General features: G+C 40.0%; 3 protein-coding genes across 4 annotated transcripts in view; 1 reads left to right on the top strand and 2 right to left on the bottom strand.

Annotated features, from left to right (window-relative positions):
* loxl2a (lysyl oxidase-like 2a) overlaps nucleotides 1–19,892 on the top strand; it is a 30,164-nt gene extending 10,272 nt beyond the window's left edge. Inside the window, exons 4-14 of the mRNA XM_051416560.1 lie at nucleotides 6,351–6,559; nucleotides 8,967–9,183; nucleotides 10,140–10,323; nucleotides 12,117–12,268; nucleotides 12,351–12,518; nucleotides 14,981–15,146; nucleotides 15,521–15,761; nucleotides 15,960–16,075; nucleotides 16,305–16,441; nucleotides 16,926–17,037; nucleotides 18,791–19,892. Of these exons, the coding sequence (XP_051272520.1) occupies nucleotides 6,351–6,559; nucleotides 8,967–9,183; nucleotides 10,140–10,323; nucleotides 12,117–12,268; nucleotides 12,351–12,518; nucleotides 14,981–15,146; nucleotides 15,521–15,761; nucleotides 15,960–16,075; nucleotides 16,305–16,441; nucleotides 16,926–17,037; nucleotides 18,791–18,861 (1,773 nt within the window). The 3' untranslated portion in view covers nucleotides 18,862–19,892. The remainder of the gene's footprint in view (nucleotides 1–6,350; nucleotides 6,560–8,966; nucleotides 9,184–10,139; nucleotides 10,324–12,116; nucleotides 12,269–12,350; nucleotides 12,519–14,980; nucleotides 15,147–15,520; nucleotides 15,762–15,959; nucleotides 16,076–16,304; nucleotides 16,442–16,925; nucleotides 17,038–18,790) is intronic.
* On the bottom strand, nucleotides 17,493–23,872 carry r3hcc1 (R3H domain and coiled-coil containing 1). 2 transcript variants are annotated; one of them, XM_051416561.1, is made up of 9 exons: nucleotides 23,715–23,872; nucleotides 23,321–23,459; nucleotides 22,186–22,323; nucleotides 21,103–21,643; nucleotides 20,808–20,989; nucleotides 20,509–20,579; nucleotides 20,312–20,407; nucleotides 19,987–20,126; nucleotides 17,493–18,581 (listed from the first exon to the last, which is right to left on the bottom strand). In XM_051416561.1, exons 2-8 carry the CDS (start codon nucleotides 23,416–23,418, stop codon nucleotides 20,017–20,019), a joined length of 1,236 nt encoding a protein of 411 aa, XP_051272521.1. In that variant the 5' UTR covers nucleotides 23,419–23,459; nucleotides 23,715–23,872; the 3' UTR covers nucleotides 17,493–18,581; nucleotides 19,987–20,016. The 2 variants fall into 2 exon arrangements, with proteins under 2 accessions (XP_051272521.1, XP_051272522.1); XM_051416562.1 differs by having other exon boundaries at nucleotides 17,493–18,577.
* Nucleotides 23,873–24,029: 157 nt separating this feature from the next.
* LOC127372630 (golgin subfamily A member 7) lies at nucleotides 24,030–27,235 on the bottom strand. Its single transcript, XM_051416565.1, has 6 exons — nucleotides 27,136–27,235; nucleotides 26,539–26,661; nucleotides 26,290–26,442; nucleotides 26,105–26,206; nucleotides 25,103–25,161; nucleotides 24,030–24,882 (listed from the first exon to the last, which is right to left on the bottom strand). Exons 1-5 carry the CDS (start codon nucleotides 27,142–27,144, stop codon nucleotides 25,114–25,116), a joined length of 435 nt encoding a protein of 144 aa, XP_051272525.1. The 5' UTR covers nucleotides 27,145–27,235; the 3' UTR covers nucleotides 24,030–24,882; nucleotides 25,103–25,113.
* Nucleotides 27,236–27,349: the final 114 nt, after the last annotated feature.

Genomic DNA, 27,349 nt, shown 5'->3' with positions numbered 1-27,349 from the left:
ATTTCAACACAAACCATTTAAACTTCAAGGATCAAGTAATCGATAATTAAGTTTGACTTTTTGTAAGTAATTTGCTTTCTTGCTGGGAGTTAGATGAGAAGATTGATTCCACTTCATGTTAGCATAGAAGCTGGAATGGGGAAACAGCTAGCCTTGCTCTGTCCAAAGGTATCAAAATCTGTTAACTAGAACCTCTAAAGCTCACTAATGAATAATAATGTTATATCTTGGTGTTTAATCCATACTATTACTAAAGTGTAAAAGCAGATTTTATGGGGGATTGTGTGAGGTGGTCCTTGAGGTGACACGATTCCAGGAAGTAACTGTGTTTGGACAAAAATATTCTGGCGTGAACCCCCTGTGAAACTCTAAATTGTTGTTTCTGTGTTTGTACAGATTAAACAAATAAGATACAATAATTTAGTTGCTGGTAGAGGGTTTTTTTTACCCCTGGATGGACTAGCTGTTCCCTCCTGGTTCCAGTCTTTATGATAATCTAAGCCAACAATCTCCTGGCAGCAGCTTCATATAGCATAGCCCTTTCCCATACACATGTGCTGGCTTGGCTTGACTCGCTTCAACTCAGCACATCAGCCCAGAACGGCAGGGATTAACATCTCTATTGCAACAGGACTACCTGCTTGAAGGTGTGTCTTTAAAGTCAGAGAGAGCGGCGACGGTGGAGAGAGCTCAAGATTGAATGAAGAGAGGGAAATGTGTAGCGACAACAAAGCTAAAATAAATAATTAAATAATAAAACGTTATTTTCTGATTGGTTACGTTCTAGAGCACAAATAAACATGGCCGCCTTCCTCCCTGCAGTGTGTAAACTTGTTTTTCTTGAAGAATAGCTGCTAACTATACTCCGCTAATTTGGTGATGAACACATTTTGTTTGCTATAAATTCTTAACAATAAAAGTTATTTTGTTATTTAAATGCTTTTATTATGAAGCAGCCAAATCAGGAAGTGTTTGGTTTTCATCAACAGTAACTTAACACGACTCTTATACAGCTGAAAGCAAACGTGAAAGAGACAAACTAAACTTCAAACCGCAGAGATTCAGTTAGAAACTAGAAAAGCACTGAGAGCTGAACACTCATAGACTTTTAAGAACATCTGTCTCTCTGGTCTCCTGTAAAGACATGAGTTGACTCTCAGAACAAACACTTTTTTTTGGCCTTTTATTGCCTTTATTTGATAGATACAGCTGACAAAAGACAGGAAAGGGGGACAGAGAGAGGGGATGACACGCAGCAAAAGGCCGCAGGTTGGATTCGAACCCTGGGCCGCTGCAGCAAGGACTCAGCCTCGGTTCATGGGTCGCTAGCTCTACCCACTGAGCTATCCGGGGGCCCAGAACCAATACTTGTTTGAGGGGGGGGATGGGGATTGTCACAGGTCAGCCGCAGACGGTGAGATGTCACCGCAACCTGCTGGTTGGTCGTGCTTTGGCCTGACTCCGGAGATGGTCCATCTCGGGCGCGGCTTGGCACAGCTTGGCACATTTAAATGGGTAATGGAAACCCAAATCACTGGTTTGACAAAGGAAAAGCCCTATGAAAGGGCAAAGTCATCCAAATCTAAGCAAGAAAATGAAATTTTCCAAACCATCAAACTATTCCTTTAACTATGTGAAGTAATTTGAATGCAGACCATGAGGGCTCAAAGGATGGAAATAGAGCTTAAACCGTAAGTACTCCCTAATACGAGCAATTTGCAATAAATATTTATTTTGAAAAAGGTAATGATTAATCTGTATAGTATGACCATTTCCAACACAGGCAAGTCTGGCTAACCAATTCTGTAATAATGGCCATTTAAACATATCTACACTGAATTTAACCCCAGTTTGAGATGAGGTGTGTGTATGTGTGCGTCTAGTCTACCTATAGTAATGATTCTTTTCCATTTCATTGCCATGATGGCAGCTGTAACCCCACTGATAGATATTCCAGATGCAAAGCACACAGACACACGCACACACACACACACACACACACACACACACACACACACACACTGGGGGCCCGTGAGGCAGAAAGTGGGGTGGGGCAGATGTGAAAGTAATTTCAAAGAGCCTTGCTGTTCTCCTGCTTTTCATCTAAACTGTGGAGTGATTATCATTCGTACTTGCCATGTTTTGTAAGCTGGGGCGGGGGTTGGTGGGAGTCTGGGCGCACGTGCAGATAAACGTGTGGCATTGCTGGAAAGCTGAATAATGTGGATGAAATGCACAGTAGTGGAAGCATTAGTCAGAGACTGGCTAGACCAAAGTATCATGTTCACACATCTACTGAGGGGGACCCAGTCAGAAAAACAAGTCTGCTCTCCAGTCAGAAATAGTTCAGTGGTCAAAGCTCACTTCAGAGACTAGTAATGAGTACAGCTAAATGAGGAATGTTTTTCTTTTTCTGTAACTTGTTCCTTACAAACAACCAAGAATATGTGACTTTATTTGAGAAATATTGCGTTAATCATTTATTTTGACAAATGGGTAATGATTAATGTGTAAATATGTACAGTCATGCTGTAGACAAGTCCAAAAAAAAAAAGCCACAGAATGAATGAATCACTACAGTTCCACGGTAAGGGAGTAAGTGAGGGAGTGAAGATGAGGCAACCTAATAGAAATGTCCATTTGAGAATTAGCCTTAGTATGACCTACAGAATGGAAAGCCTGCGTTCATTTCATACCTCAATCACACATCTAGGCTGGTCCGGTTGCCAAAATGGTCAACGTTTGATATGAAGTCACATTTCCTGTACTTCATTTTGGGAAATGTGTTTTCTTGCCGAGAGTTAGATGAGAAGATTGAAACCACTCTCATGTCTGTGCACTAAATATGAAGCTACTGTACTGTACTGCAGCCACTAAGCTTAGCATTAAGGTAGAAGGCCTGGTCACAACGAGTTGTTTTACTGTTTAGTTTTTGTATGGATTTAACAAACAAGATCTTACCTGTAAATGAGTGAACTTTACTGGTGCTGGTAGGTGGATTTGGTCATCTTTGACAGAGCCAAGCTAGCGTTCCCCACTGCTTTCCACTGCCTTATGCTAAGCTAAGATAACTGACTGCTAGTGGTTGCTTCTTATTTACCCTACAGATATGAGTGGTATCAATCTTATTATCTGACTCTCAGCAAAAAAAAGAAAAAGCATATCCCCCAAAATGTTGAACTCTTTATTTCCATGTATTTCAGAATTTCTTCCTTCTATTAAGTCCAGATTTCCAATTTGACATTTGAAAAATATATAATATTATATATATTTGAAAATTTCACAGCTTTTTAGTCATAGAATGTGAAAAAATATCCTTTAGGGTCCATGTTCTTTGTGCTTAGCACCCTTTTTCCAGCATTTTTTTTGACAGGGTGCTAAAAAAAACTGACCAGTGTGTAGATTTGGACCTTGGCCAAACAATATTATGCTGAGTTTATGTCTGGTGGTCTGGGTTTGAGAGGGGGAAACGCCTGGACTGATCCCAGCTGTGGGTGTGCTCTTCTCTTTAGTCTCGCACGTTCAGACAGCCAGTTTCCTCTCTCTGTGCCAAATGCAACACTGGTCAGACCCATCTCAGTGCCCCATTTCAAACTCACCTCGTACCCCCTGTCCTGTCAGGTATTTTTCTCTCCACACCTGGCTTCACTTTGATTACTCACATTTTCCGTTTGATTTCATGTTCTGCGTCAAATGTACTTGAGTTAGGACATTTATGAGTATAGTTTTGTGTCTTCCTTGTTTCATTTTGTTGTTACATTTTCAATTAGCTTTATGTTTTTATAACATAATTAATCATCTCTACATCATTCTCATCTTGCTTTTACTGAAGCAAAGTAAACAAAGCACTAAGATAGCTTTTAAATTTGAGACCACCGGATCCTTGATCAAGATCACGTCTCCTCACCTTCCCATTCTACCAGGCACCGACGGAAAACACTCTGTCATGCTATGGCCAGCAGGAATCTCTCCATGAAAGAGTGGTTCTTACCCACTCTAACCACTGCGGTCAGTGGGAGGACTGGGGTCACTGTAGAAACAGTCTGACTTAGTCGTGGCTCCTCCTGCATTGCAGTCTTTAGTGTGTAGAGACTCTGAAACCTTTTCCCATTCACATTCCCTCAGGCTGACGCCATCTCAGGAAACCACCCTGTGGGCAAACGTTTAATATTTCTGGGAGACATGCCTGGCTGTTGGTTTTTTGCAGAGTTAAAGAAGCAGGCTGTTACGAAATCACTGAGATCAGCATTTGCATACCACAGAGCAGCTCAGAGTTCTGGCTCTTTTAGGCACCCACAGTGCAGCCTCACACCCAGCCAGGAACAAACTGCAGTTTGTTCCTGCGAAGGAGGGAATTGAACAATCGCGTTTCGAGTTATTAGGTAGCTGTTTTCCCATAAAGCCCTGGAGGCCAAAGGTTACCATTCCATCCTGGTTTAAGGGAACTTCATATTTATTGTGGTTGGTGACCCCAGGTTTGACCAACTGGCTTTACAGCCCTTTATAGAAGACTGTGGACCACCCGCAGACACACTCCCAACCTGAACTCTGTCACGCAGCTTCTGTCTTTATTATAATGTTTAAAATCTTGATTTATAATCATAATTAGACGTCTTTCTTTTTTAACTTCTTGTATCAGTGCTCATCATTTTATGGTCAGCCAAGAAATCCAGGACACTAGATGAGAAGTCTTTGCAGAGACATTTGGCCCAGATTTCTTCCACACTCCCCCGTAGGGAAAAGACTAATGTTTCTCATTTTGTTCTCTACTGGTTCGTTTCAGCTTCTTTCACTATCGAATAATGACACAAATATAACTTAAGTCATATATATAATACCCAGTAACTTCATCAAATAATGAAATATTATTTATTCTCCTTTGGGTTTTTTTCTGGGGAAACCCAAACACTGGTAGCTGGTTTTGACAGGTCTATGCTGTCATGTTTGATGTATGTTCTCCACCAGCTTGCTATGGGTCCGAACATCTCAGCTCTAAACTTTAAAGACTCAAAAAATATGGAAGAAAAATTCCAGACATTCATTGGACCTCCTAAGGCCTCTCAGCAACAACAAGTTTAAACAAAGATTTCATCGTCAGATTTTTCAGCTTGACTCGTGTTTTCAAGCATACGTACAAACTAAGAGGCCACAGGGCGATTTTCTTTTTTTTTCCTGAAACACTTTTGCATTCTCTCTGAGTATGAACTTCCTTTGTGACTCATATACTGTACTGTATTTACAATATATCAAGTGAAACAGTACATGTGTAGTCTACAGTAGAAGTAAAACCAGCTACATCCTCTAAATAACATTCTTGTCAGACAGCTCGAATTCATTCACGATTATGTTCACTTCACCAATTATATAACCACGTTTATAAAGCAATGACTCAGTGTCAGTATAGTTTATGGAAAAGTCGAAGTAGATTTCAGTAAGTTGAATGTAATATAGCACTGCAAGGAAACATGATTTAGAGTGAATTTAAAAAATGACTCCATTGGATCGGAACAGCATTGCAGACATTTTGCATGTAAAGACAGTATTATATAGAATATGAGTATTTCACAAACAACAATAACTACTTGACATGTTTAGCATGAAGGATAATCTGTTTTCATATTACAGTCTACCAATATCTTGATATACATGTCTGCCACCAATTATCTTTCAGTGTTTCACTTTTTTAAGTCAGCTATTCCCTTTTTGCTCTGATTTTACTTGACATGGTGGGAAACAATTTTATAGGCAGGTCCTTCAACGTGTGCACTAGGCTTCTACGGATGTCATCAGTGTCATCTTCTTTGCTGTGGCGTGCTGGGGAGGTGGCATCGGAACATTTTGTGCCAACCAACTGGGCAAGCTAGACCAAGAAGAACGCCACAGCACCCAGTACCTCCAACCTCTGCTGATACATTTCTTTTTTTGCACAATATCTTGAAACATCCCACATATACTTATCTTTAGTTATTACAAGTCCTCCTGCGGGGGACATGAATGTCTGTACCAAACTTCATGGCAATCAGTGTAATAGTTGTAAATGTCTGCGTTATAGTGTCGCTAGAGAAAAAGATCGACCATATTATTACAATTCACCCTCTAGGGATCACAAATGCATCATACAAAATGTCATGGAAATCAGTCCATTAGATGTAGAGTTGGGAGATCAGGTATTTGACAAGTGGTTGACTGATGCTGGTATCTGAAGTAATGAATAACAGTAAAAGTAACTCTAAAGACTGGAATATTTGGTTGAGTGTGTAGTACTCTAACATCTACTTCAATCTACTTTCTGTACAATATCTGTAAGGTGTAATGTTGTGATTAAACATTTCCTCTGCTGTGTTTCTCAGGGTCTGACTGTGCAAGTGGAGGATGTGAGGATCAGGGCCACTTACTCTCACAGGAAAAGGATTCCCATCACTGACGGCTTTTTGGAGGTGAAAGACGGAGGCAAGTGGAGACAAATCTGCAATGAGGAGTGGACAGAGATGAACAGCAGGGTCATCTGTGGCATGTACGGGTTCCCCGGGGAGAAACGCGTGAATACCCGACCCTACAAGTGAGTAATGGTGCCGGGGGCCAGCAGCTTAAGTTTAAATAAGGCCAGTTACAAATGATGAAAGTCTTCACATGAATTGGAGTTACTGTTTAGGCTATGATATAGCAGGGCTACATAATGAATCATTTTAAAGTCACACCTGTGTAATCACCCTGTGTTAATATTTTAGATACACCACACATTCCTGTATGATACAAACACTTTATTTTATTTTTTTAAATTTCCCGGCAGGTTTTATAACTCCTTTTTACCTGTCCATTTAGTCCATTTAGGAATGTTGTACCATAGCAAACTGATGTTAGGAAAGGTTACATAATGACATTTGTTTACACTAGTCATGACTCAACCCCTCATCCATTTTGGTGAGACACTGAGATTAAACAGACTTGAGCCTACAGATTCTTGACAAGAGGCCAAACACCGCCAGAGGAAGTTTTAGAGGATGAAGGATGGGTCTTGCTGGGAAACGACTGAGTGCAATACTCTGTGAAACAGTGGCTCTTTTGGCTGCATCAAATTGTTTCCCTCTGAGCAGGATTGTTAACACACTGCCCTTCTTAAATGTCAATGTGTAGCCTAACAAAAAGCCAGCTATTTCTTAGACCACTTTGTGTCTTATAATTCTTATCTGCTAAGAAGGGAACTGAAGTTCAAAACACAACAGCTGCTTAATCCACATGAGAGAATAAGCACGTGAGCACATCTCCTGATCTGGTAACTGCATGAAAGAGAACAACATGTTTATCTCTTAAACAGCTCAGCCTGAGGTAGAAATCCAAGAATCAAACCTTTTTTTAGAATTAAATGTGGCTACCTGCTCTTCCAGAAGAACATGACTCGATTGGTTTGGTATTCAGTACATTTTCGCACATACAATGGGCCTATTAGCCTAATCCATTCATGATGCACATCCAGTCTGCAGTCTAATGAAAGACTCACAGAACCACAGTCCAACCACAGTCAAATCAAGACCAGAGAGACATCACAAATACATTTATTTTGAAATACTGTGAGTCAACGGGATGATCATGTATGATGTGGTCAGAGCTGCACCTGGATCTTCACATTAATGTTTCTGGCTTTGGTTAGCAAATGTTTACAATAAACTAAGATAAAGACAAAACATGTTTCTATTTGTATAGCTCTGGTAGACATGATCTCATCTGATTAGATGCAAATCTTCCATATGGATGCATTTTAACTGGAGGAAGAATAAGAAGCATCAAACCAGCTAAGAACACTTGGTGTTCTTGTCTATCACTTAAGATCCCAAAGCGTGTGGTTTTACAGCGTGTGATGCTGCCGTGCTCTCACATGGTTCATTGTTTTATGGGGTTGAAAGATCACATTCAATCTGTCTTTTATCTGGAACAACACGGGACCATTCCCTTCCCCAAACGTGCCGATAACAGTCTAACAAAATTAAAAACTCTGAATCAAATTTGGCACATCAAATTTCACGGACCACAAATTGTCTTTGTGTTCAAACCGAGCTGGAGGTACACTCTATTTACAGCATCTGCATAAGCTGTCAGAACCGAACAGCTGTAAATGTAGCTCATGCTGGTTTCATTACATGGTCTGCTTCTTCCAAGGCCCGGACCTGCTTCAAGGTCCACTATTGTTGGGTTCCTCAATGACCCTTAGTTGATGACTTCCATTCAAGTATGGGGGTCATGAGAATGTTAAGGTGCTCTCACAACAATACTCCCATTGTGCTTCTCAGCATAGGATGGGTATTGTTGAATTCCTCACTAAATACCTAAAATTCCCTCTTCCCATAAAACAGCTCCTTAGTATTTTAGTCAAGTGTGAGAAAGAATGGTATTGTGGTCTTCTACATGAAACAATTTTAAGGTGTTTTTCATTACATTTCTTAATTCATTTCTTACATTATAAAGAAGGTCCTTTTATGTCCATGTGTCACCATTGTTAGGTAATCCAATTGGTAACAGACTGTTTTGAAAGCTCTTCTTTGCTGTTGTATGATGTCTCTTGACATCTGAATCCCAAGGGTACATGCGGCTCAGCGGGTGATGATTAAGTGATCGATGTCTCACTTGAACGCACCAAGTGGAACACTTTCCAGAACAGTCTTTGCAACAGCATTACCTTGTAACAATTACATAACATAAAATAACAAAAAAGAGTGACTACATGTTCAACGTGATGGATTGCCTTTTTGAAGTAGGTCTCAAGTCTGCAGGTTTTGGCATGAACTGACAACCACGAGTACTGGAAAAGATGGATAAATGTTGACATTCCTCATTTATAGATAATAAAAAAACAATGACACGCTTTCTAAAACGGTTGGCAGTGATGTTAACGTAACAAATGAACAGAATAAGAAGACAGTGTAATTTTTAATATTTTTCTAATAAAATGTTATTGTGTTTTTCTCTCTCAGACTGCTGGCCAAACGCCGTAAGAAGAACTACTGGGGTTTCTCCGTCAACTGCACCGGCAACGAGGCCGACCTGTCTGATTGTAAGCTGGGCCGAGAGATAGAGCTGAAGGGCAACCACACCTGTGAGCAGGGCATGCCTGTAGTGGTCAGTTGTGTGCCTGGACGTGCCTTTGCCCCCAGCGTCAGCGCCGGCTTCAGGAAGGCCTACAGGGTGGAGGTAGGTCACGCTTGGCTGCACAGGGGAACAGTGGTTAGCTCTGTCGCTTCACAGCAAGAATCTGAGCTCTCGTCCTTTCTGTGTTGGAGTGGACAATAGGGATCAACTGTTTATGTGCACAATCTCAAGTTACTGGCTGTTTGAGATAGGTACAGTGAATGTATAGGATTCTGTCTTGATGGTATTGCTGAACAACTTCCTTACTTATTGCAACAGTGCATACTGAAATAATAAGACAGAGAGGAAACTGTGTACTGTGTGAATGCAGGCAAAGGAGAGCAGTCAAGATCAGTAATTGCACTGGATTTTGGTGATTTTGTTAGACGGAGCAGAATCAGATGCATGGAAAAACTGAGTGTTTTTCATAAGGGAGAAAACAGTCATCAACATTCTGTTCAGAACAAACCCATCTGGAGGAGTGAGTCTTCCCTTCTGGGGGAACAACTGAAAACAACAAAATATCAACAGGCTCCCCGAGACTTCATCTTATGTAACCATACGGCTGGTTTTAGTTTCACAAACTGCAGTGACATTTCTTATATAGCTTCTTGAAAATTACTTCTGAATTAGGCTCTTCAATTTCAACATGCATGTGATTTTATAGTTGTAGTTTCTGCATTATTATTGTATTATAAGAAGCCAAATATTTTTTATGTAGGTCCAGAGAGAGTTCAATAATCACATGATACACAGTCCTATAATGAAGTCCTGATATATCCAGCACTGGATTGCAACATTTCCTGCTTATTAATCAAGCATCTGGAAACAGTTAAACATCTGTCATGTATACAATTCAATTATCAGTATTTCAGCTAAGGTAACACCACTTTCTCTCAAGCCTGCCAAACAAGGAACAATTGTAAATAGTTAAGTTAATTCAAACTTTTTCCATTGCTGCAGAACAATGATAATTTACATTTTCACTCATTTAAATTTTTGTTGGACTGTTTCTGTAGCAACCCTTGGTGCGTCTAAGAGGCGGAGCTATGATTGGCGAGGGGCGAGTGGAGGTGTTGAAGAACGGGGAGTGGGGGACAGTGTGTGACGACAACTGGAACATACGAGCTGCCACCGTGGTCTGTCGAGAACTTGGGTTCGGAAGCGCCAAAGAGGCCTTGACTGGCGCCCGACTGGGACAAGGTATGACTTTACAGATTCATCACTCTATTACATAGTACGACTGATACGGTGGTACAATATATGGAGTGTGAAGTGTGCCGAAATAATAATAGTTTTAAAAAAAAACTCAAGTAAAAAACATTGTTGTGGGAGTGGGGAGTCTTACACACTCAGAAGGTTTAGTACATATCGTGGTCACAATTGAATACCCAAATTTAAAGGATCCTTATCAAAAATGTTTATTTTTTTCAAAAATCTAGTATTAGTTGCGCTTTAGAGGAGATCGGGTAATTTGTTTGGTGGCACACTCGTTACTCCATACACTGGAACACTGGAGACCACAGTCCCAAATCTCACCTGTGGAGATAAACTGTAACATTTCCTCCACACATTTAGGGATCGTACTGTTCATATGTTTGTAGCTTGATGACGTTTTACAGCACTCACTAAAATCACTATCACTCAACAAAATTCAAAGCAGAACTCAAAGCAGAACTCATTCCCAGCTGTGAAAATGAAAGGTGTTGACTGTAACCAGAGACCTCCACCTCCGCCTTATCTTTGGCCTTTGTATCGCCACCTGTTTTTGTCCCACTTCAATCAGTCTAAACCTTAAGTCAGCATAAAAAAGGCACAGGGGAATGTATGGAGTAGCACATTAATGTTTATACCTTGACCCAGAGCCTGATTGTGTGAAATACAATATACCACAGCATTATGAGAATCATATGTGCATTACTCCTCTGCCTTGTTCTTATTCTCACAGCAAAACACAAGAGCGCACAAAATGTTCCAGCAGAGAAAACAGCCTTTATGGGTTTCAGAGGAGGAATTCTTTTTTGGAGAGCGTGCAAGGTTATTTAAGGGATTTCTTTATGAGCTGACCACTCGATCCAAAAATGGTGCCACACACAGACTGTAGACTTAGAAATAGCTGATTGTGTTTGTTTTCAGAAGTCACTGAAGTTGACTGAAAAAGAATGTCAATAAAACTGAAAAAGTACTAAGTGATTCCCGGATTTGTGTGGGAGTTTTTATGTATAGTTATTACACAATTTCTGTATTTCTAGAAGTGTAATTTGTATATGTTTCACTCATTTTCATCTGATAGATAGTTACAAACTAATGCTGAGAGTTTTGCTTGACCCATGGCCCATGATTTTTTGTGTTATGCATTTGAATTTTATTGACGTAAGATTACAAATTTAATTTATTTAATCTATTATTTTTCTGTCCTACCAGAATATTGACTGTGTGATTACAGCAGCATTGTGTTCTTCCTGTTGTGAATTTATTTTCTTCCATCGACTGCCCGTCTGTCTCGGCCTCTGGCTGTAGTTTCAGAGCTGGCATCACTAGAGACATTCCTGGTCAGTCACATGGGAACAAAATCAGCGTGGAGAGAGTACTCGCACATGTTATTGTGGAAGCTCCGTTACACTGAGATGACTGAAAAAAGTTGCAGAGAGAGAATTTTTATTTTTTTACAGGCCACAAGTGTCTCATTTCATTTGACATAGCTGACTGCTGGTTTCCTTTGCGCTGTAGTTCTAGGGAACAGGACTTCTTACATCTGTCTTAAGATGGAAAACACTATAGCGGCTACTGCTGTTGTACTCTGGAATAATGGGCAGTACAAATCATTGTGTAACTCAAGGATCAGCTTTCTCCTTTCCAGTAATGGAAATCGATGACAGATTATTTTCTGTAGTGCTCCACCTGTTTGTCCAATTTTTACTCACAGTAAGTTTAGTCATAAGTTCAACAGAATGACAATTACACATTTTGTGTGCGCCTGATGTGTTTTCCTGTAGGGATGGGGCCAGTCCACATGAATGAGGTGGAGTGCTCTGGGTTTGAAAAGTCACTGACAGAGTGCTACTTCAACCGTGACGCTCTGGGCTGCAGCCACGAGGAGGACGCAGCAGTCAAATGTAATGTTCCTGCCATGGGCTTCAACAAGAGAGTGAGTACCGCTGTCTAAAGTACACAAAGAAATAAAGATTTGTGTAGAACTGGAGGACACATCTGTCTATCTCTGTCCTCAGCTTCGGTTAAGTGGCGGCCGTAATCCCTATGAGGGTCGTGTGGAGGTGCTGGCAGAGAAGAACGGCGCTCTGGTGTGGGGCACAGTGTGCAGTGACAGCTGGGGGACCATGGAGGCCATGGTAGTGTGCAGACAGCTTGGCTTGGGCTTTGCCAGCCACGCTTTCCAGGTAAGATCTCTGGAGTAAATGTTGCTCTCCACATCTCCTTCCAATAAATCATTTTTAAGATGAGCTTATCTTTTTAGCAGGTTTTCAGCATAAAGGAGATGGTTTATTTTAGGCTCTGACATATCGCTGACACTCCAAACTGGACTTTCCATCATTTATGCTTTCATTCAAGTTTATGGGCAATTCACTCAGTTTAAAATGAAATGTTAAACTACATCAAGACTTATCTTGAATGTGTGGAAATACACAGACAGGCACTAAACACTTTTATACGGGCCATCTTGCACAACAGTAATAAACATAGCAATAAACTATATGCACAGTTTATTTTATGCTGTGCAGAATTTCCATCATGGATCTTAAGATTTTTGTACAGTATTGTTTTGTCCTACAGATTGATTACAGTTGTTTCTATTTCCAATGTGCTGAATGTGCAGCAACATGTTGGGGTTTTTTTTGCACAATGTCACGTTATGGCAAGTTTAAAATATATTTACCTACAGCACCAGGTTAAATTGGTGAAATGGAAAGGAATATACACACAGTGGAAGCTGTCTGTTGTCAGAGGGGGTCGGTCTGCACCTCAGGCCAGGTCTTGCCTCTGCCTTTTCAGCTTGGCTTTCCTCACATTATAGTGACATCATTATTTAGGGTAATAGCTTGGATAGAAAACCAATGTTATTAGATAGATTAGATAGAGAGGGACTTCAGTTTGAGAGTGCAGGAGATGAAATGCAAGTTCCAGCCATGTATAATATGGACAAGATGAAGCCACTCTGGCAGTACTATGTGTTATAATGTCTCTGTGTGTGAGCATGTCAGTGGAAACCATTAACTCTCACTCTAATGAGCTTGAACTTTATTGATCCCAGAGGGCACAATAAGGATGTCACTGTCTTAAAAACATCAAAAACACACAGTCAGTGAAGAGAGCGGGTCAGGGATGGTCTGTGACACAGATGATGGGGAAAGCCTTCGTTTGCTGTTTGAAGTTTAGTGGAGCTCCACCCCTAAAGCCCCTGGCATGACTTGGCAGCGTCAGTCCTGTCCTGCTTACGTTTACCTCCTGTTTTTTAACCCCAGTGCTCCCTTTATGTCATTAGATAAGAGGCTGGTAAAGTTAAAGACCCCCCTTGTGTTCTTTATGCATTTCTATTTTCAGGCTGAACCCACTGTGTTATTTGTGGTTAAAGATGATATAGGTCTGGAAAGTATGTGTGAATCATGGGGATGTGCGTTGATAACAGCAGGGAGTTTTATGAGGGGAACTTGGACAGGATCCGTTGGAGGCGGTTCAGTTCCCTGAAGTGTGTTTGTGACAAATATGTGCAATGCACTTCTAATGGAGCAGCACGTAAACATGTCCTCATGTGTTTGTAGTCACTGTTTGAGCACTCGCCCTTTACTCAAGTACACTTCAACATTGTGCTTTTTGAACCAGTGGGAAATAAAGTGTCTACTTTCATTACAAGTAGACATTTCACTTTTCTGTGCCACGTCAAATAATCAGATCAGGGAATTATAAGAACACGTCCCTTTGTCCACATATTCTCATGTTAACGGAAGGTTTAGGAGTAATACATGTCTGCTCTCTGTTATCACGGTAGAGCTAGAGACTCTTTCCTGTCTGATTTTTAAATACTTCTGCAGGCAAACCCCACCACCAGATGGAACAAATGACACAGAGCTTAAACTATACTGCTGTATGTCTGTCCACCTCAACCCACCAGCAAGTACTCCTACATCCATATCCCTCAGCTCAGTTTATTTCTCATGAATCCTCCGTGGAAGATGACGGAAAGTATGAGGGTTTTTTTTTTACAGGTCGTGTCCTTGTGGTCTGCAAAATGCTGTAATAAGGCTGAGTCAGGACTGTGAGGACAACAGAGCACCCCTTGCTGTGTGTGTGATGTGTAACAGACTCTTTGATTAGATTTGTCTTGTGGGACGACTGGGATAACTATGTACAGGAGGAAAATTAAGTTAATGTTGCTGCTTAAAACATTCCCACACAATCTCCTAAACAGTTTGAGCAGCATGATCTTTATCCACTTGATTGCAGCTAACTCCAGCATAGGATGGATCTCTGTAGCAGAGCTGTGGATTAAGACTTTGAGTTCAGTCAGATATAAAAGAAATATGAAGTTACAGCCAGCAGCCGGTTAGCATAGCTTAGCACAAATACTGGAAACAGGTTGTGTCAGGTTACACTGCAGTTTTTGCCCGGGTTAAACGGATGAGATATTTTAATTAGCAAGCTTTATAGGTGTTATGTTATGCTAAGCTAAGCTAAGCTAAGCAGCCGCTGGTTCTATATTTACCATTTAGACATGAGAGTGGTATCAATCTTCTCATGTAACTCTCATCAAGAAGGAGAATAACTATTTCCCAAAATACTGAATTCCCTTAAGGTACAAAAATGAGGACATGAGTCTAACCCTGAGTGATTTTTATTTTATCAGGAAACATACTACTGGCAAGGAGACGCCTCAGCTGACGCAGTCGTGATGAGTGGAGTCAGATGTTCAGGGACTGAGTTAACTGTGGATCAGTGTCTACATCACGGGAAACACATCGAGTGTCCCAAAGGAGGTGGACGCTTCTCTGCTGGGGTCTCTTGTACTCAGAGTAAGAAACTGTGCAATACAAATACTTTATACATTCAGAATCTTTTTAACATGACACTACATGAAAAGCTCACGTGGAAACGATACAATTAATGATGGCTGAATTCCATTTAGCTGCTTCAGTTTCAGGGTCCTGGCTGGCTCACTGTCATGCCGTCCTGAGGCAGAGAACACAGCCAACATTACTAGTAACACCTTGACCAAGTCAAAATGTCTGATACCCTATTACTATTGGATATTAACTTTATAAAATATTTCTTTTAAACATTTTCTCAAAGACTAGCTTGATGCTATACAGTTAATTGGGGAATTTTGAGTTTAGGTTGATGCGTGCTGTTGCTAACCACCACGTCCCTGTTGCTCTCTCTGTCCCAGCGGCCCCAGACCTGGTCCTCAATGCCCCAGTTGTGGAACAGACCACCTACCTGGAGGACAGACCCATGTACGCACTGCAGTGTGCCCACGAGGAGCACTGTCTGTCCAGTACTGCTGACAAAGCTGACCCCACCTCCTACCGCCGCCTTCTCCGCTTCTCCTCCCAGATACATAACAACGGCCAGTCAGACTTCAGGCCACGTGCGGCACACCACTCCTGGATCTGGCACGAGTGTCACAGGTGAGACTTATAGTTTGTAGTTTCCTGCTGTTTTTTTTAATAGTGACTGTATGAAACCTGATCTGTTACTCTCAAATGATTACAGAGGGGGAATTGTTGTTCAAGCTAAGTGTAAAATGAGACTGTTATTGTGGAGTTACTAAACATAGGTACATATATAGGATGTTTCAACATACTGTTTTTCCTTGTCCAATCCAGACATTACCACAGTATGGAGGTTTTCACCCACTATGACCTGCTGAGTCTAAACGGCACTAAAGTGGCAGAGGGACACAAAGCCAGCTTCTGTCTGGAGGACACTCACTGTGACGAGGGTAAATACAGATTTCCCCCTTCCCTTTTTTATTTTTCTTACATACTGTTGATTTGAGTAGAATTCTGAGTTATAGTTTAACATGATTTACTTTCATATGGAGGGAACAGTAAAAATATTTAGATTAAATACTGACTTTGTTAAGAATAAACTATGTCGCTGAATGTTTGATTTGATGGAAGCATCTGTATAAAGCCAGGTCTGAATGGCTCTGCTCTGAATGCTGACAGGTATCCAGAAGAGGTATGAATGTGCAAACTTCGGGGCACAGGGCATCACAGTTGGCTGCTCGGATACCTACAGGCACGACATTGACTGTCAGTGGATCGACATCACAGACCTGAAGCCCGGCGACTACATTTTCCAGGTAGAACATTTGGCCTGCCAGTGTAGCCTTACTAGATACAGCACATCTGCTGCTGGAAAGATTCTCATCTTCAGCCAGCATAGTCTTAACAGACAGCAAGACTTTCCACGTCTCTGCAACTGTTTGTGTTTGGCCTTCAGCCTAAGTATACTCTTACTCAGACTTAAACAAGCGAGGGAGGGTTGTTGAAGGACACAGAACCGTCTGAGGGACACTTTGGCTGCAGCACAAATTAAATGTACAATATCTAGGTTGTGAGACAAATCATCCACTAGAGAGTGATCTTTTCTGAATCAGTTGCAGAAATTAAACTCATATTTTTTTCTTTTTGAGTCAGTCACTCTGTGAAGTCCCCCTCACACCCTTCTGGTCTACTGCCAGTCACTAAATCTGTTATTCTGTCCTTAGCAATACTTCTAATGACTTTTACATGTATAAGCTTTCGCTTTCAGACATTTAACCAACACTGTTTTTGCTCCCTCAGGTTGTAATAAACCCCAACTATGAGGTTGCAGAATCAGATTACAGCAACAACATTATGAAGTGCCGCTCCCGGTACGATGGACAACGGATATGGACATACAACTGTCATATAGGTGAGACCATTAGCTTATAAGGATCTTAATCTGCTTTAAGCTTTAAAATGATATTAAGTACAATGGTAAAGTATTAAGTTCAGTGGAAAAAGAGGCTGCATTATAGCCCGTTTGTATTTTTTTAGGAAAGCAAAATGAAATGAAAGCATTTTGAGCCGTTTAGTAATGGGATTTTTACTTTGCATTTACATCAGATATTAAGTATGATCACGTTTTCTTTCTGTCTCCTAAAATTGGGTTACAGTTCTTATACTGTTTACCAGGTGTAGATTTAACATCTTCATATTAAAAGGTTAGAGCCAGGACTTCTTTAACATTTAACATTTTCATTTTAAATCCAGCGTACTGAAGGGCCAACGAAACAAAGTGTTTGAACACTTTTTGGCTGCATATGTTTAGGTAAAATTGTACAACACTAAAACTTCTTTTAAACAATGAATCAAGTTAACTATGTATAATTTTCATATTTTCATGAGACATGAGCATTTAATTTAATCCAGTCTTGTTTTCCCTGAAATTACTCAATGGACACAGTTCAAAAAGTAATGCATAAAGACAAACCACAGAACAAGTCCTGTCACCTTCACTTCAGGCACAAAGATCATTTCAAGTATGACAAAAAATAAAATACTCATCTCCTTTTACTGAATACAAACATATACAATTCTCTCTTAATGGCATTTTAGACACCCTCTTAGAGGTAAGACTGGTGTTAAATCAATGACGAACGGTACAGTAACCGGTACAGAGGACCCAACAATCCAAGTTTGCGAAGCAAAAACTAAATGTCTCACCCAAATGTCTAAAATCTTTTAGCTTTGTGTAATGTGGAATGTGAAAGAACTTTCCCGAGGCAACAATCCTATAGTATTTTTGTGTTATTTAGAGGAAAAAAATAAATATTAAAAACAATTGAACATCTTGCAACTTGTTTACAAAACATAAAACATTTTAAATGAACTAATGCATTATAAAATATCTATTGAGTCCAGTATAACATTGTTACATTTGTTTTCCTTTACTCAACTGAAGTGCTGGCTTTTGAAAACAAAACTATATTTAGTATTATCTTTTTAACAGATAAGATTCTGTTAATGGACCTACATTACGTTTGTCAGTTGGAGTTGTACTACAACGCACAATGTAAAAGATTTATTTAACCAAACCACCCTTGAAATGCACTTTAGTTTCAAGGCAACATGCAATCAAATCAAAACAATCTAAGAACTTCTCCAGTTTTCTCCCTTTTCTCGTTCAAATCAGCGTTTGCATCGGACTCAATCGTACTTAAACCAATAATGTCCAAAGGGTTCAGTGTCTTGCTCAAAGACACTTCAGCAGGGTGAACGTTGCTGATGTGTGGCAGTCAACTTGTGCCAGTCTACTCCTTCACCCTGCAAACCTGCCTCTCAACCTGCTGTACTGATCAGTGAAGCAGGCAAACAGTGCTGGACGGGACTCTTAAAGTTCAGCTGGCTGTTTGTGGCCACTGTGGAGCCTCTACAGAGGACCAGTGGATGGAGGCAGACCTCTGCTGGACCTTCCTGTAGAAAACAGAAAGACTGTTAGATTATGTTTTATAAAAAGGTCCCATCACAACATAGTACAAAACAAACCTTTCCCAAACACTTCACTGTCAATAAATCACAAATGAAATGTTTTTCTAGTTGTGACTCATCACATTGAGTTATTATTGTCAGATGTTCAGATTCGTATTTCTGCCTCAACATCCCTTCCCTGTGTGACTTTACAGGTGGCTCACTGAGTTCGGAAACAGAGGAAACTTTCCCGGGATTGCTGACCAACCAGCTTTCATACAGGTAGACCAAAGAGGGACAACGCAGATGGATGGACATTAGGGAATTGTATATTAATATTTGACAACCACTAGAGGGGGCTGTACTGTTGTGCTTCCTTGGAGCAGTGCTGGATTGTTGTTGGGACCAGGGTTGGTACAATGGACAATAATTCAATGGGGAAAATGAACTGCTTGCTTACTAAACCTATTAACCACATTCAGCTGTTCAAAAGTGTTCTTATCTCTTAGTGTCTTATTGCCTTTATTGATGAAATGAAGGTTTTGACCTGGTGCTTATTGGGAGAGATGTCAGGGAGGGTTGCAGCCAAATAACTTATTAGATTAACTGTGCCAACAGTTGTCGTCTTAACCAAAGTTTCAAGAGTTTGCTTGGGCTAGAAAATTGTTTACTTTAACTAGAAACTAAAAACAAAAGTGCATTTTTATAATTACTGTAGAGCAACATGCCACAATCTACAGCACAACTGACAAGACAATTAACTCCTACAAAGGATGACAACCAAAACTATAATATAGGCTACCAAAAGTTGGATTTATTTTACATTGTCTGTCATGCCCCCTCCTGTGCTGAATACATCTATGACAACAGTTGCTTGGATTTGTATCCTAGTAAAGATTTCAGTCACAAATAGTCAGAATTAACTGAGTGGGGAAGTGTTTTTTTCTGCCAGGACTTTATGTTCCACATACTTGAGCTCACTTTTGAAATGTTTTATTTATTTATTATTTTTCTTGGATGCTATAGTAGACACACATTTACATCTTCATGCTTCTCTCAGCTTCTTTCTCAATGTCTGAGTCAGGGACTATGATTACATTGTGGGCATACTTAAAAAGCCACAAATGTATGTGAAAATGCCTCCTCATTGTTTTGTAAATTTGTTTTTTTTTAATGTAACAAATTGAATTGAAGAATCCTTCATTTTAAAAGGGTACTTGTTGCTTGCTGCCTGACTGTTTTTATTTTGTATGCATGGGTGAATGATGAAAAAGCATTACATTTTTGAAATAAAAAAATGGACAAAGCAAATCCCAATTTATATGATCAATGTTTTTTTCTTAATGTTCAAAATGTTTCCAACAGCTTCAAGAGAGTCAACTCCACAGTGTTTACTATATGGTCTGTTCACCTGCATTAGCCAAGCGTTAGCGATTCTCCTTCAATATCGCTGCCCTCTGCCTCGTCCCTGCAGCCCCAAGGCTCTGGTCACCATCCGCTGGGCAACAGCGCAGTCTGTCCTAGGACGTTTCTTCACTGGCTGGATAAACTCTGGAACACAGCACAGAAAACAACCATCTGATCTACATCATCCAGCAAAAATAATAAATAAATCCCAGACTAAACACTAGATACCAGGGCTCCATATATTTAACAAGATTATATTATCTTATAAACAACAAGCATGTTATTAAAAGTAGCTAAAGCAGCTCAAATAAGCTTAGTGAACCACCTACCTGCAAATCTAATGGCCTTGCATTTGGCTTTTTTACTCCCCTCGGTCAGTGCCCTTGTCTTCAGCAGCGGATGGCAGATGGAGAGGGCATGGAGTGCTGCATATGACATTGCTATACGTTAGTACATCTTAGTCATTTTCAATCATCTTTTAAACTCAATCCCAGCACCACATTCACTGTGCAGGGACGACTCTTACCTGCTGACTCACTGGAGAAAACCCCCAGTGCGTGTGTGTTGTCTATCCACTTGATCTTCATTCCACCATCACTGAGACAGACAGGAAAGGACTTAGTTAATATAGTATAGATCAATTCATTGAGATCATCTTAATTTACACACGGGATGTTTCTCTTTTAAATTTAAAATTTGAACTTTTTGTTGCATAGTAAACACAGAAAACATGTTATCCCGTATAGAAAATGTAAAGAATGAATAACCTTAAACCCAGAGTACTACTAGAACAGACAAACCGGCAGACACGTAGAGAGCTTGCACCTGTACTCCGAGAAAGCATCCATGAGGTCATCTGTTTTGAATAAAGCTGGGAAGTCATAGATCTCGATCACGTGGCGAAAATCATCTGGACTGATATTGATACACACATTCACATACACGGAGTAGTCATTGTGAACGTGCTCAATGGAAACAGCCACTGCGTCTTTCAGGTGTGCCCTGATCTGATGGGACAAACACAAAATAATATAATAATTATGGGGCTAATGTGGCCTCAACATGAAAATTAGTAAGACATTTAAAAAAACCACACCATCAAAGCCAAGTGTAGGCTTACCTCTTCAGTTACATCACTGCATGCCACACTAGCAAGGTCCTCCTTGTCCTTCTCGTCCTCCTCCAGAGTCATCTCAGCAAAGCAGGACACGGTCTCATCCCAGACTAGGCTCTCAGCTTCATGCAGCATCAGCCCCTCCGGACAAAGCGCTGGACTTTCAGCAACATGGTTGAGGACACCGTCCACTACACTGGGGTCTGATTCCTGCCCGGATGTGGATGAGGACTTTGTGTTCTCTGTTGTTTCAGGATAGGAACAAGACTCAGATGAACTGCTGATGCAGCTATAGCTACTGGAGGCCGGACTGGGCAACTCTTGGTCTCCTGAGGGTCCTTGTGAGTTCTGTAAGGACAGTCTCTCCCGAGCAGCTCGCGGCATGTAAAGGGGTTTGTCTGGCCTCTTCGGTCCTCGGCTTCGCGATACGTTTGAAGATTTAGGCTTGGCATCGCCCTCAATCCCTTCCCTTCTTTTGCTTCTTGCTAGGGGCTCTTCACACAAGCTGTTGTTGCCCTCCAAGTCAACATCTTCCTCTACCTCACCCCTACAGAAAAATACAAACATCTTCACATAGGAACACCCACTGAACATTTAACTAAATGCAGAAATCAGGAATTTAGGAAAGCAAACAAAAGAAATGTGAAACAAAAAGTGAAAAGACATTTCTTTGCAATATAGCCAAGATGATAATTGCACATCAAATAACTACAATCTGTGGATATTTTAGAGGCAAGCTTTAAAATGTACATTTCAAAATTCTTCATAAGCTTTTGCATAGCGGCTGTCTCCTCACCCACATTTGTATTAAAACCCAATTTTGACATTCCTCCTTCAATTTTAACTTGGCTGTTCTATATCATGAACTAAAGAAACAAGCTGAGATTTCTTTCAATCTCAGATAAACCTGTTTAAAAACTGATCAACTGAATCCTTAACGCTAATGTGTCACAACGATATGCATCAACTGTGTTGGAATCAGTTCGTTTCTCATGGTTTTTAAAAATCCATTAAAAATAAAAGTTCAAAGATAGATTAAAGTTTGTCCAACAATGTGCATGTGATCTACTTTGAGTCTACGTTCAGTACCTGAGCTCAGAATGGCAGACCACCACTCTACGGCACCAGCTGTCCCCTACTGAGAAGGTGGTGAGCTCTGGCACATCCTCCGTGTAATTGTGGATCAGGTATCGCAGTCTGCTGGGTAGAGGGGGGAACAGGAGCACACTGGACAGGGACACAGAGGGACACAGAGGGACAACAGAGACATTAAAGCCATAGTTCCTTTTGACAGTATAAAACCAAATATATTTTTAACAACATCAATTTTAGGGTTCCACGATATGCTAAAAACATAATATTGCGATTCTTTTGAAAGATATTGCAACTGAGATATGATTCACTATTCGTGTGGGAATGATCACTTTAGCATCACAAATTTAATTTTCACTGTAAAGACAACTAAAAGCCAATATGGTGTGAAATGTTGTCTCCTGTCTGTATCAAACAAACATGAATTGTAGTCCAGGGCATCTCTACAGCACTTCATTAAAATGCTGTTTTGTCACATTTTAGCTTTATCAAAAGAATTTGCTTTGGTTAATATTTTTATTAACTGTGCAGCCCTAATACATTTCCCATTGAGGCTTTATTGTCATTGTACATAACCTTCACCTCATCAGATAGTCTCGTTGAGACCAGGATCTATACAAAGAGGTACAGTGAGAATACACATAACACAGCTATAATAATAATAATAATAATAATACACAGCGACATGTAAACCACTTTGGCCAGTCTACTCAAGTTTAGTATTTAATGGTAATGTATCATGAGTTGCAAAGAACAGTTTTAAATCTGAGAAGAGAGTTGCTGAGGCAGCTTTTGTAGGATACATTTATTAAAAATGATGGTGTGTAGTTTATGTCCTGTTACTAGTGAAGACCTTTGTATTGATGCTGTTGAGTGCTGAATACAATGTTTATATCCCTAATTAAACACTAATCACTGAAACAAACTGTGCCAGGAAAGAACAGCAAGTCGAGCACAAACATGATGGAAAGCATTTTTATTTATGTTTTGATTCTGATATACGAAAACCATTTGTATCCTTCAAAAGGTAAGACTGTCTGACTACATGTCAATGTATTTATAAGGGTGGGACCTGCTGCAGCTTTAAAACTGGTCCCTTTTATTGTTAGTTAGTTAGTGGTCGTGACCTTACCTCTTGCGATGGCTCTTCTGTTGGTATGTTTCCAGCTCATCCATGACCTGATGCATGAATTGACATTCTTGCTTTGGGAGATAACCGCTAAATGCCATCGAAACAGGGAAACGCCAGGTTGGATAGAAAAGGACGGGTCCTGTGGACAGCGTGGTGAAGTTTCAAGCCATCATTAATAAAGCCAAATGCAAATGAACTGTGACCAGTAACGCTAGCTAGCAGCCATCATTTGAAATTAAGACTAGCTAGTTGAAGCTAAGTGGAGCAGAGAGCTAGCTGAGTTATTCTGTGTTTTCATGTCCTAAAGCAGCAACGTTACCACATGAACAACTCAAAACAAAGCTAGCCGACTGTGGTTAACGTGGCTGTCTTGTAGTCAGTCAAACAGGCTTACCGTTTATGGTCTGAAATGTACTGTTTTTACTCGGAGGTGTTGAGGGGAGAAGCTGTGCTGTAAGGGGACACAGGTGACAACAAATGAAGTCACAGGCAGCACTGCTTCAGTAGCTAGCTATCAGTTAGCTTCCGGGAGCAGATGTTTTGGTCGTTCCTTCAGAAGCAGCAAGACATCCGGTTTGATTGTTTCAGAATAAAAGTTCCTCCAAATTTAGCTAAACCAGACTGCAAAAAAAATTAAACACAACAATGCATGTATAGTTTGTGCGTTTATGTGGTAATAATGATTTTTTTTAAAAAGGAGTTCCACAGGTTTCAGGAAAAGGTTATTTATTTTGATAAAACAGAACAATATTTGTAAGAAAAAGTACAGGAGTTGTATCAAACACCAACTATAGCAATCATCTGTGGAGTTCAAAGTGTTTAAGGTTTCTGTGGTGTTTGGTGATTTTGGATGACATTCAAAATACAGGTAGTGAATCTTATGAGAGACATTTAACAAGACTGCTGAACAGGATTTGGGAGATTCGGTGCAGTTGTAATATGACACGGCAGAGATGGACATTTCTCAAAATCTACTAGATCATGTCATTATTTTATAACAGTAAACATGCTCCATCTTTGAAGTCACACAAACTCTAGTTCAGGACTTCCCATGTGTTTCACATGACATGATCGCCCCCTCTAAAAGTCACATTCATGCACAGATAAGAAAACATTTGCCTCAACAAAGGCTACAACCACAATGTTAATACTGACGACTGCCCATAACAGAACTACTGTTTACAGACTGTGCCAACGATCTCCGTCCTATTGCTCTAATAGTTCTTTATATAGTAACATTATTTGACTTTATATTATTTGCAAAATGATACAAATCAAATCAAATCACTTATATTCACCATGGTCAGAAAGTCGTATTTAACACAATGGCACGATTCATAAAGACAAGTCTGGATCAACTAGGACACAATTTATACACTGCTGCATGTATAAAAAGACATGAAAACACATATACAAACATAACAAGATAGGCGGACAGTAGAGTACTTATAAATAACAGAGAGAAGGATCAGATCAAAATTATATACATCCATTCAGGTATAGCAGACGTTTGGAATATGTGCCGCCAGACAGATGAAGAGAATCTGATCAGAGTCATCAGCCTATACAGAGAGGTAGAAAATTATTTTAGCATTGAGAATAAGCAATGGGTACTGACAATACATATTTCAGTGTTTTGACTAGATGGTAGTAAATGCCCTCCTAAATAATGATGAAATCATAATTACAACACAAGCATCATGTTTGGCTTTTTGGCAAAATCCCTTCAGAAAATTCTGTTTCCTTGAGTCAAAGGGAAATATGTCAAATTGGAGTCCATACCCCAAGTTTCTTTATCTTCCAGAGCCAATGCTTCTGTCTTCAAAGATGGTAATTTCAACCTAAAACATAGCAAGTTAAGGGAAATACACAATGCTACATGTGGCGATTGTAAAAGGGGTTTAAGAAAACAAAATATATATATATATACAAAGTAGACCTATATCTCAGCATTTCAAAACTAAATGAAATTGTTTTTTAAATTTTTTATTATTTAGGATCCTAACTTTAAAGATCTGAACACAAGCTATATTCACAGTCTCCTGTCTCTGCTCAACAGTCTCGTCCTGCATTATAAAGGTATGCAGCTCAAACAACCAAAGAGCTGATAGAACAATGGCCATGTGTGAAGGAGAAGAAGACACTGAATTTCTTTAAAGACAATGTATGTTTGTTAAAAATAGAAATAAAAAAACATAATGCAGACAGAGATATGTATCAAAGGTTCCTAAAAATATCAGGAAAACCCCTCCCTAATGAATAATCCTCCAAATCACTATTTGATTTAATTGTACAGTTTATCAGTTGTTCTGTGCTGTTATTGTTATGCATTAAATATAATATGAAATATCCATAAAATATGCCACTCAATCAGGGATTGTCAGTTTACTCAATTATGGAAAAAGGGACCTTTAAAGGTAAAGGTGGGGTTACACTGGTTTAGAGGTGGTGGTAAACACGTTATCAAAGAGCAACTTCACCAAACATGTAAATTGAAATATTTGTAGATGGGCCAAAATGTCTAATTTTACATCAATAAACTTTCAACTTTTTTCTACCCCACTATTTACTGTCATATGTCAATACACTGTGTACTAGCTAAAAGCTTGAAGCTGAACAATTGTGGCTGATTTGGTGATAAGTCATTACAAAGACCACTACAATATTGAAAATGGAAAAGGTTGACAGGAGCCTCATTGTGGATATGATAATGTGCTGCTATGTAGAAAATAACAACAAATAATGATAATGCAATTGATGTGACATAAGCCAGGTGAAGGATACGACTCTGAGGCCTCTCTCTATGGGATCAGTCAACAGCAAGCCTCTGGGAGCGTATATCTTCTCATTCTGGTCCTTAATGTACCTGGCGATCTTCTTTAACACCTGAACACAGACAGAAACACACACATTTAAGATATACTGTGACATGTACAAACCACCGGAGACAAAGATACGAGCAGTTTTACCTTTTCATAGTGTGTCTCCATACAGAGGAAGACTGTATAGGCAGTCAGACAAGCCAGACAGCCCTCCAAATAAGACTTCCCCCCTAGTTTCTCTGCCTCCGCATACAGGTTGTTTAGAGTCTGGATGGTTTCTTCAAACTGCTGCTTATCAAGCTGAAACCACACAGACGTTTGCACATTATTACACACAACCTTTGAACATTGAGTCAACAACAATAATAATAACATCCATGGAAACACTGCACATACCCTTGACTCGAGCTCAGAGGGGAACTTGGTCTGGAACTTGCAGATGGTTCCTGAGCTGTAGTCTCTCTGTACAAACACCTTGGAGGAGACAGCTGGCTGCTGGAGGTCCTGTAAGCTGTGGGTCTGGACACAGGATTCAAATGATCAGGCTTTCATGAAGAGTGAATGGTTGGAACTGTAGTTCCTACTGTAAAGCTAGCTACACTTAAACTATCAGGACGTTTATATTATTTTACCAAATGTATTATTACTAAACTAATGGCTACCACACCTAACTTCCTTTAGTGTTCAACTCCGATGACAATTACCACCTATGTAATGTTGATAGTGTTAATATCGGATACTGTAGGACATTATATTAAATATTGTAAAATAATATTACTACGATCGGTTTATGATATGGGGTGATGTTAGCTAGCTGATAACACGTTAGCTTAACGTTACGTTTGCTGAACCATCAACGCCGCTGGAAACAAGGCAAGGTTAGCCTTTATGGTCATCCAGATTAATACAGCACCTCAAATGTGTTCATTATTTAGGCATTCAACTGCACGTCAACCTCAAAAAAACCGAATAAACCCCTCAAAAAACCCTTACCTCAGCCATAGTGGACGCTTCCCCTGCAGCGGCTGTACTGCTAGTCTCCAGCGGGCTTCCGGGACATTGCTTTCAGAATAAAAGTGTCTTTTGAAGAGTATTGATGAGTGAGCCGCAATCATTGACTGTATGGCTGCAATGCATGGCTAACTGGAACTACATGCGAGTCTAAGAGGCATTATACTTTTATTTTTAACATTACCTAACCTTGTAT

The sequence above is a fragment of the Dicentrarchus labrax genome, unplaced genomic scaffold (genome assembly GCF_905237075.1).
Source record: "Dicentrarchus labrax unplaced genomic scaffold, dlabrax2021, whole genome shotgun sequence".
In the NCBI taxonomy this organism is placed as follows: domain Eukaryota; kingdom Metazoa; phylum Chordata; class Actinopteri; family Moronidae; genus Dicentrarchus; species Dicentrarchus labrax.
This window is presented reverse-complemented; position numbering and strand designations above follow the sequence as displayed.

What these genes read in the sequence shown, in the direction of transcription:
- r3hcc1 (XM_051416561.1), bottom strand. Translation starts at nt 23,418, where the DNA reads ATGGCATTTAGCGGTTATCTCCCAAAGCAAGAATGTCAATTCATGCAT. An exon ending in CAGAAGAGCCATCGCAAGAG is followed by an intron (nt 22,324 to 23,320) that starts GTAAGGTCACGA and finishes GTCCCTGTCCAG; the next exon opens with TGTGCTCCTGTTCCCCCCTC. An exon ending in GTCTGCCATTCTGAGCTCAG is followed by an intron (nt 21,644 to 22,185) that starts GTACTGAACGTA and finishes ATTTTTCTGTAG; the next exon opens with GGGTGAGGTAGAGGAAGATG.
- LOC127372630 (XM_051416565.1), bottom strand. An exon ending in CCTCTGAGCTCGAGTCAAGG is followed by an intron (nt 26,443 to 26,538) that starts GTATGTGCAGTG and finishes GTGTGGTTTCAG; the next exon opens with CTTGATAAGCAGCAGTTTGA. An exon ending in TGGAGACACACTATGAAAAG is followed by an intron (nt 26,207 to 26,289) that starts GTAAAACTGCTC and finishes GTCTGTGTTCAG; the next exon opens with GTGTTAAAGAAGATCGCCAG.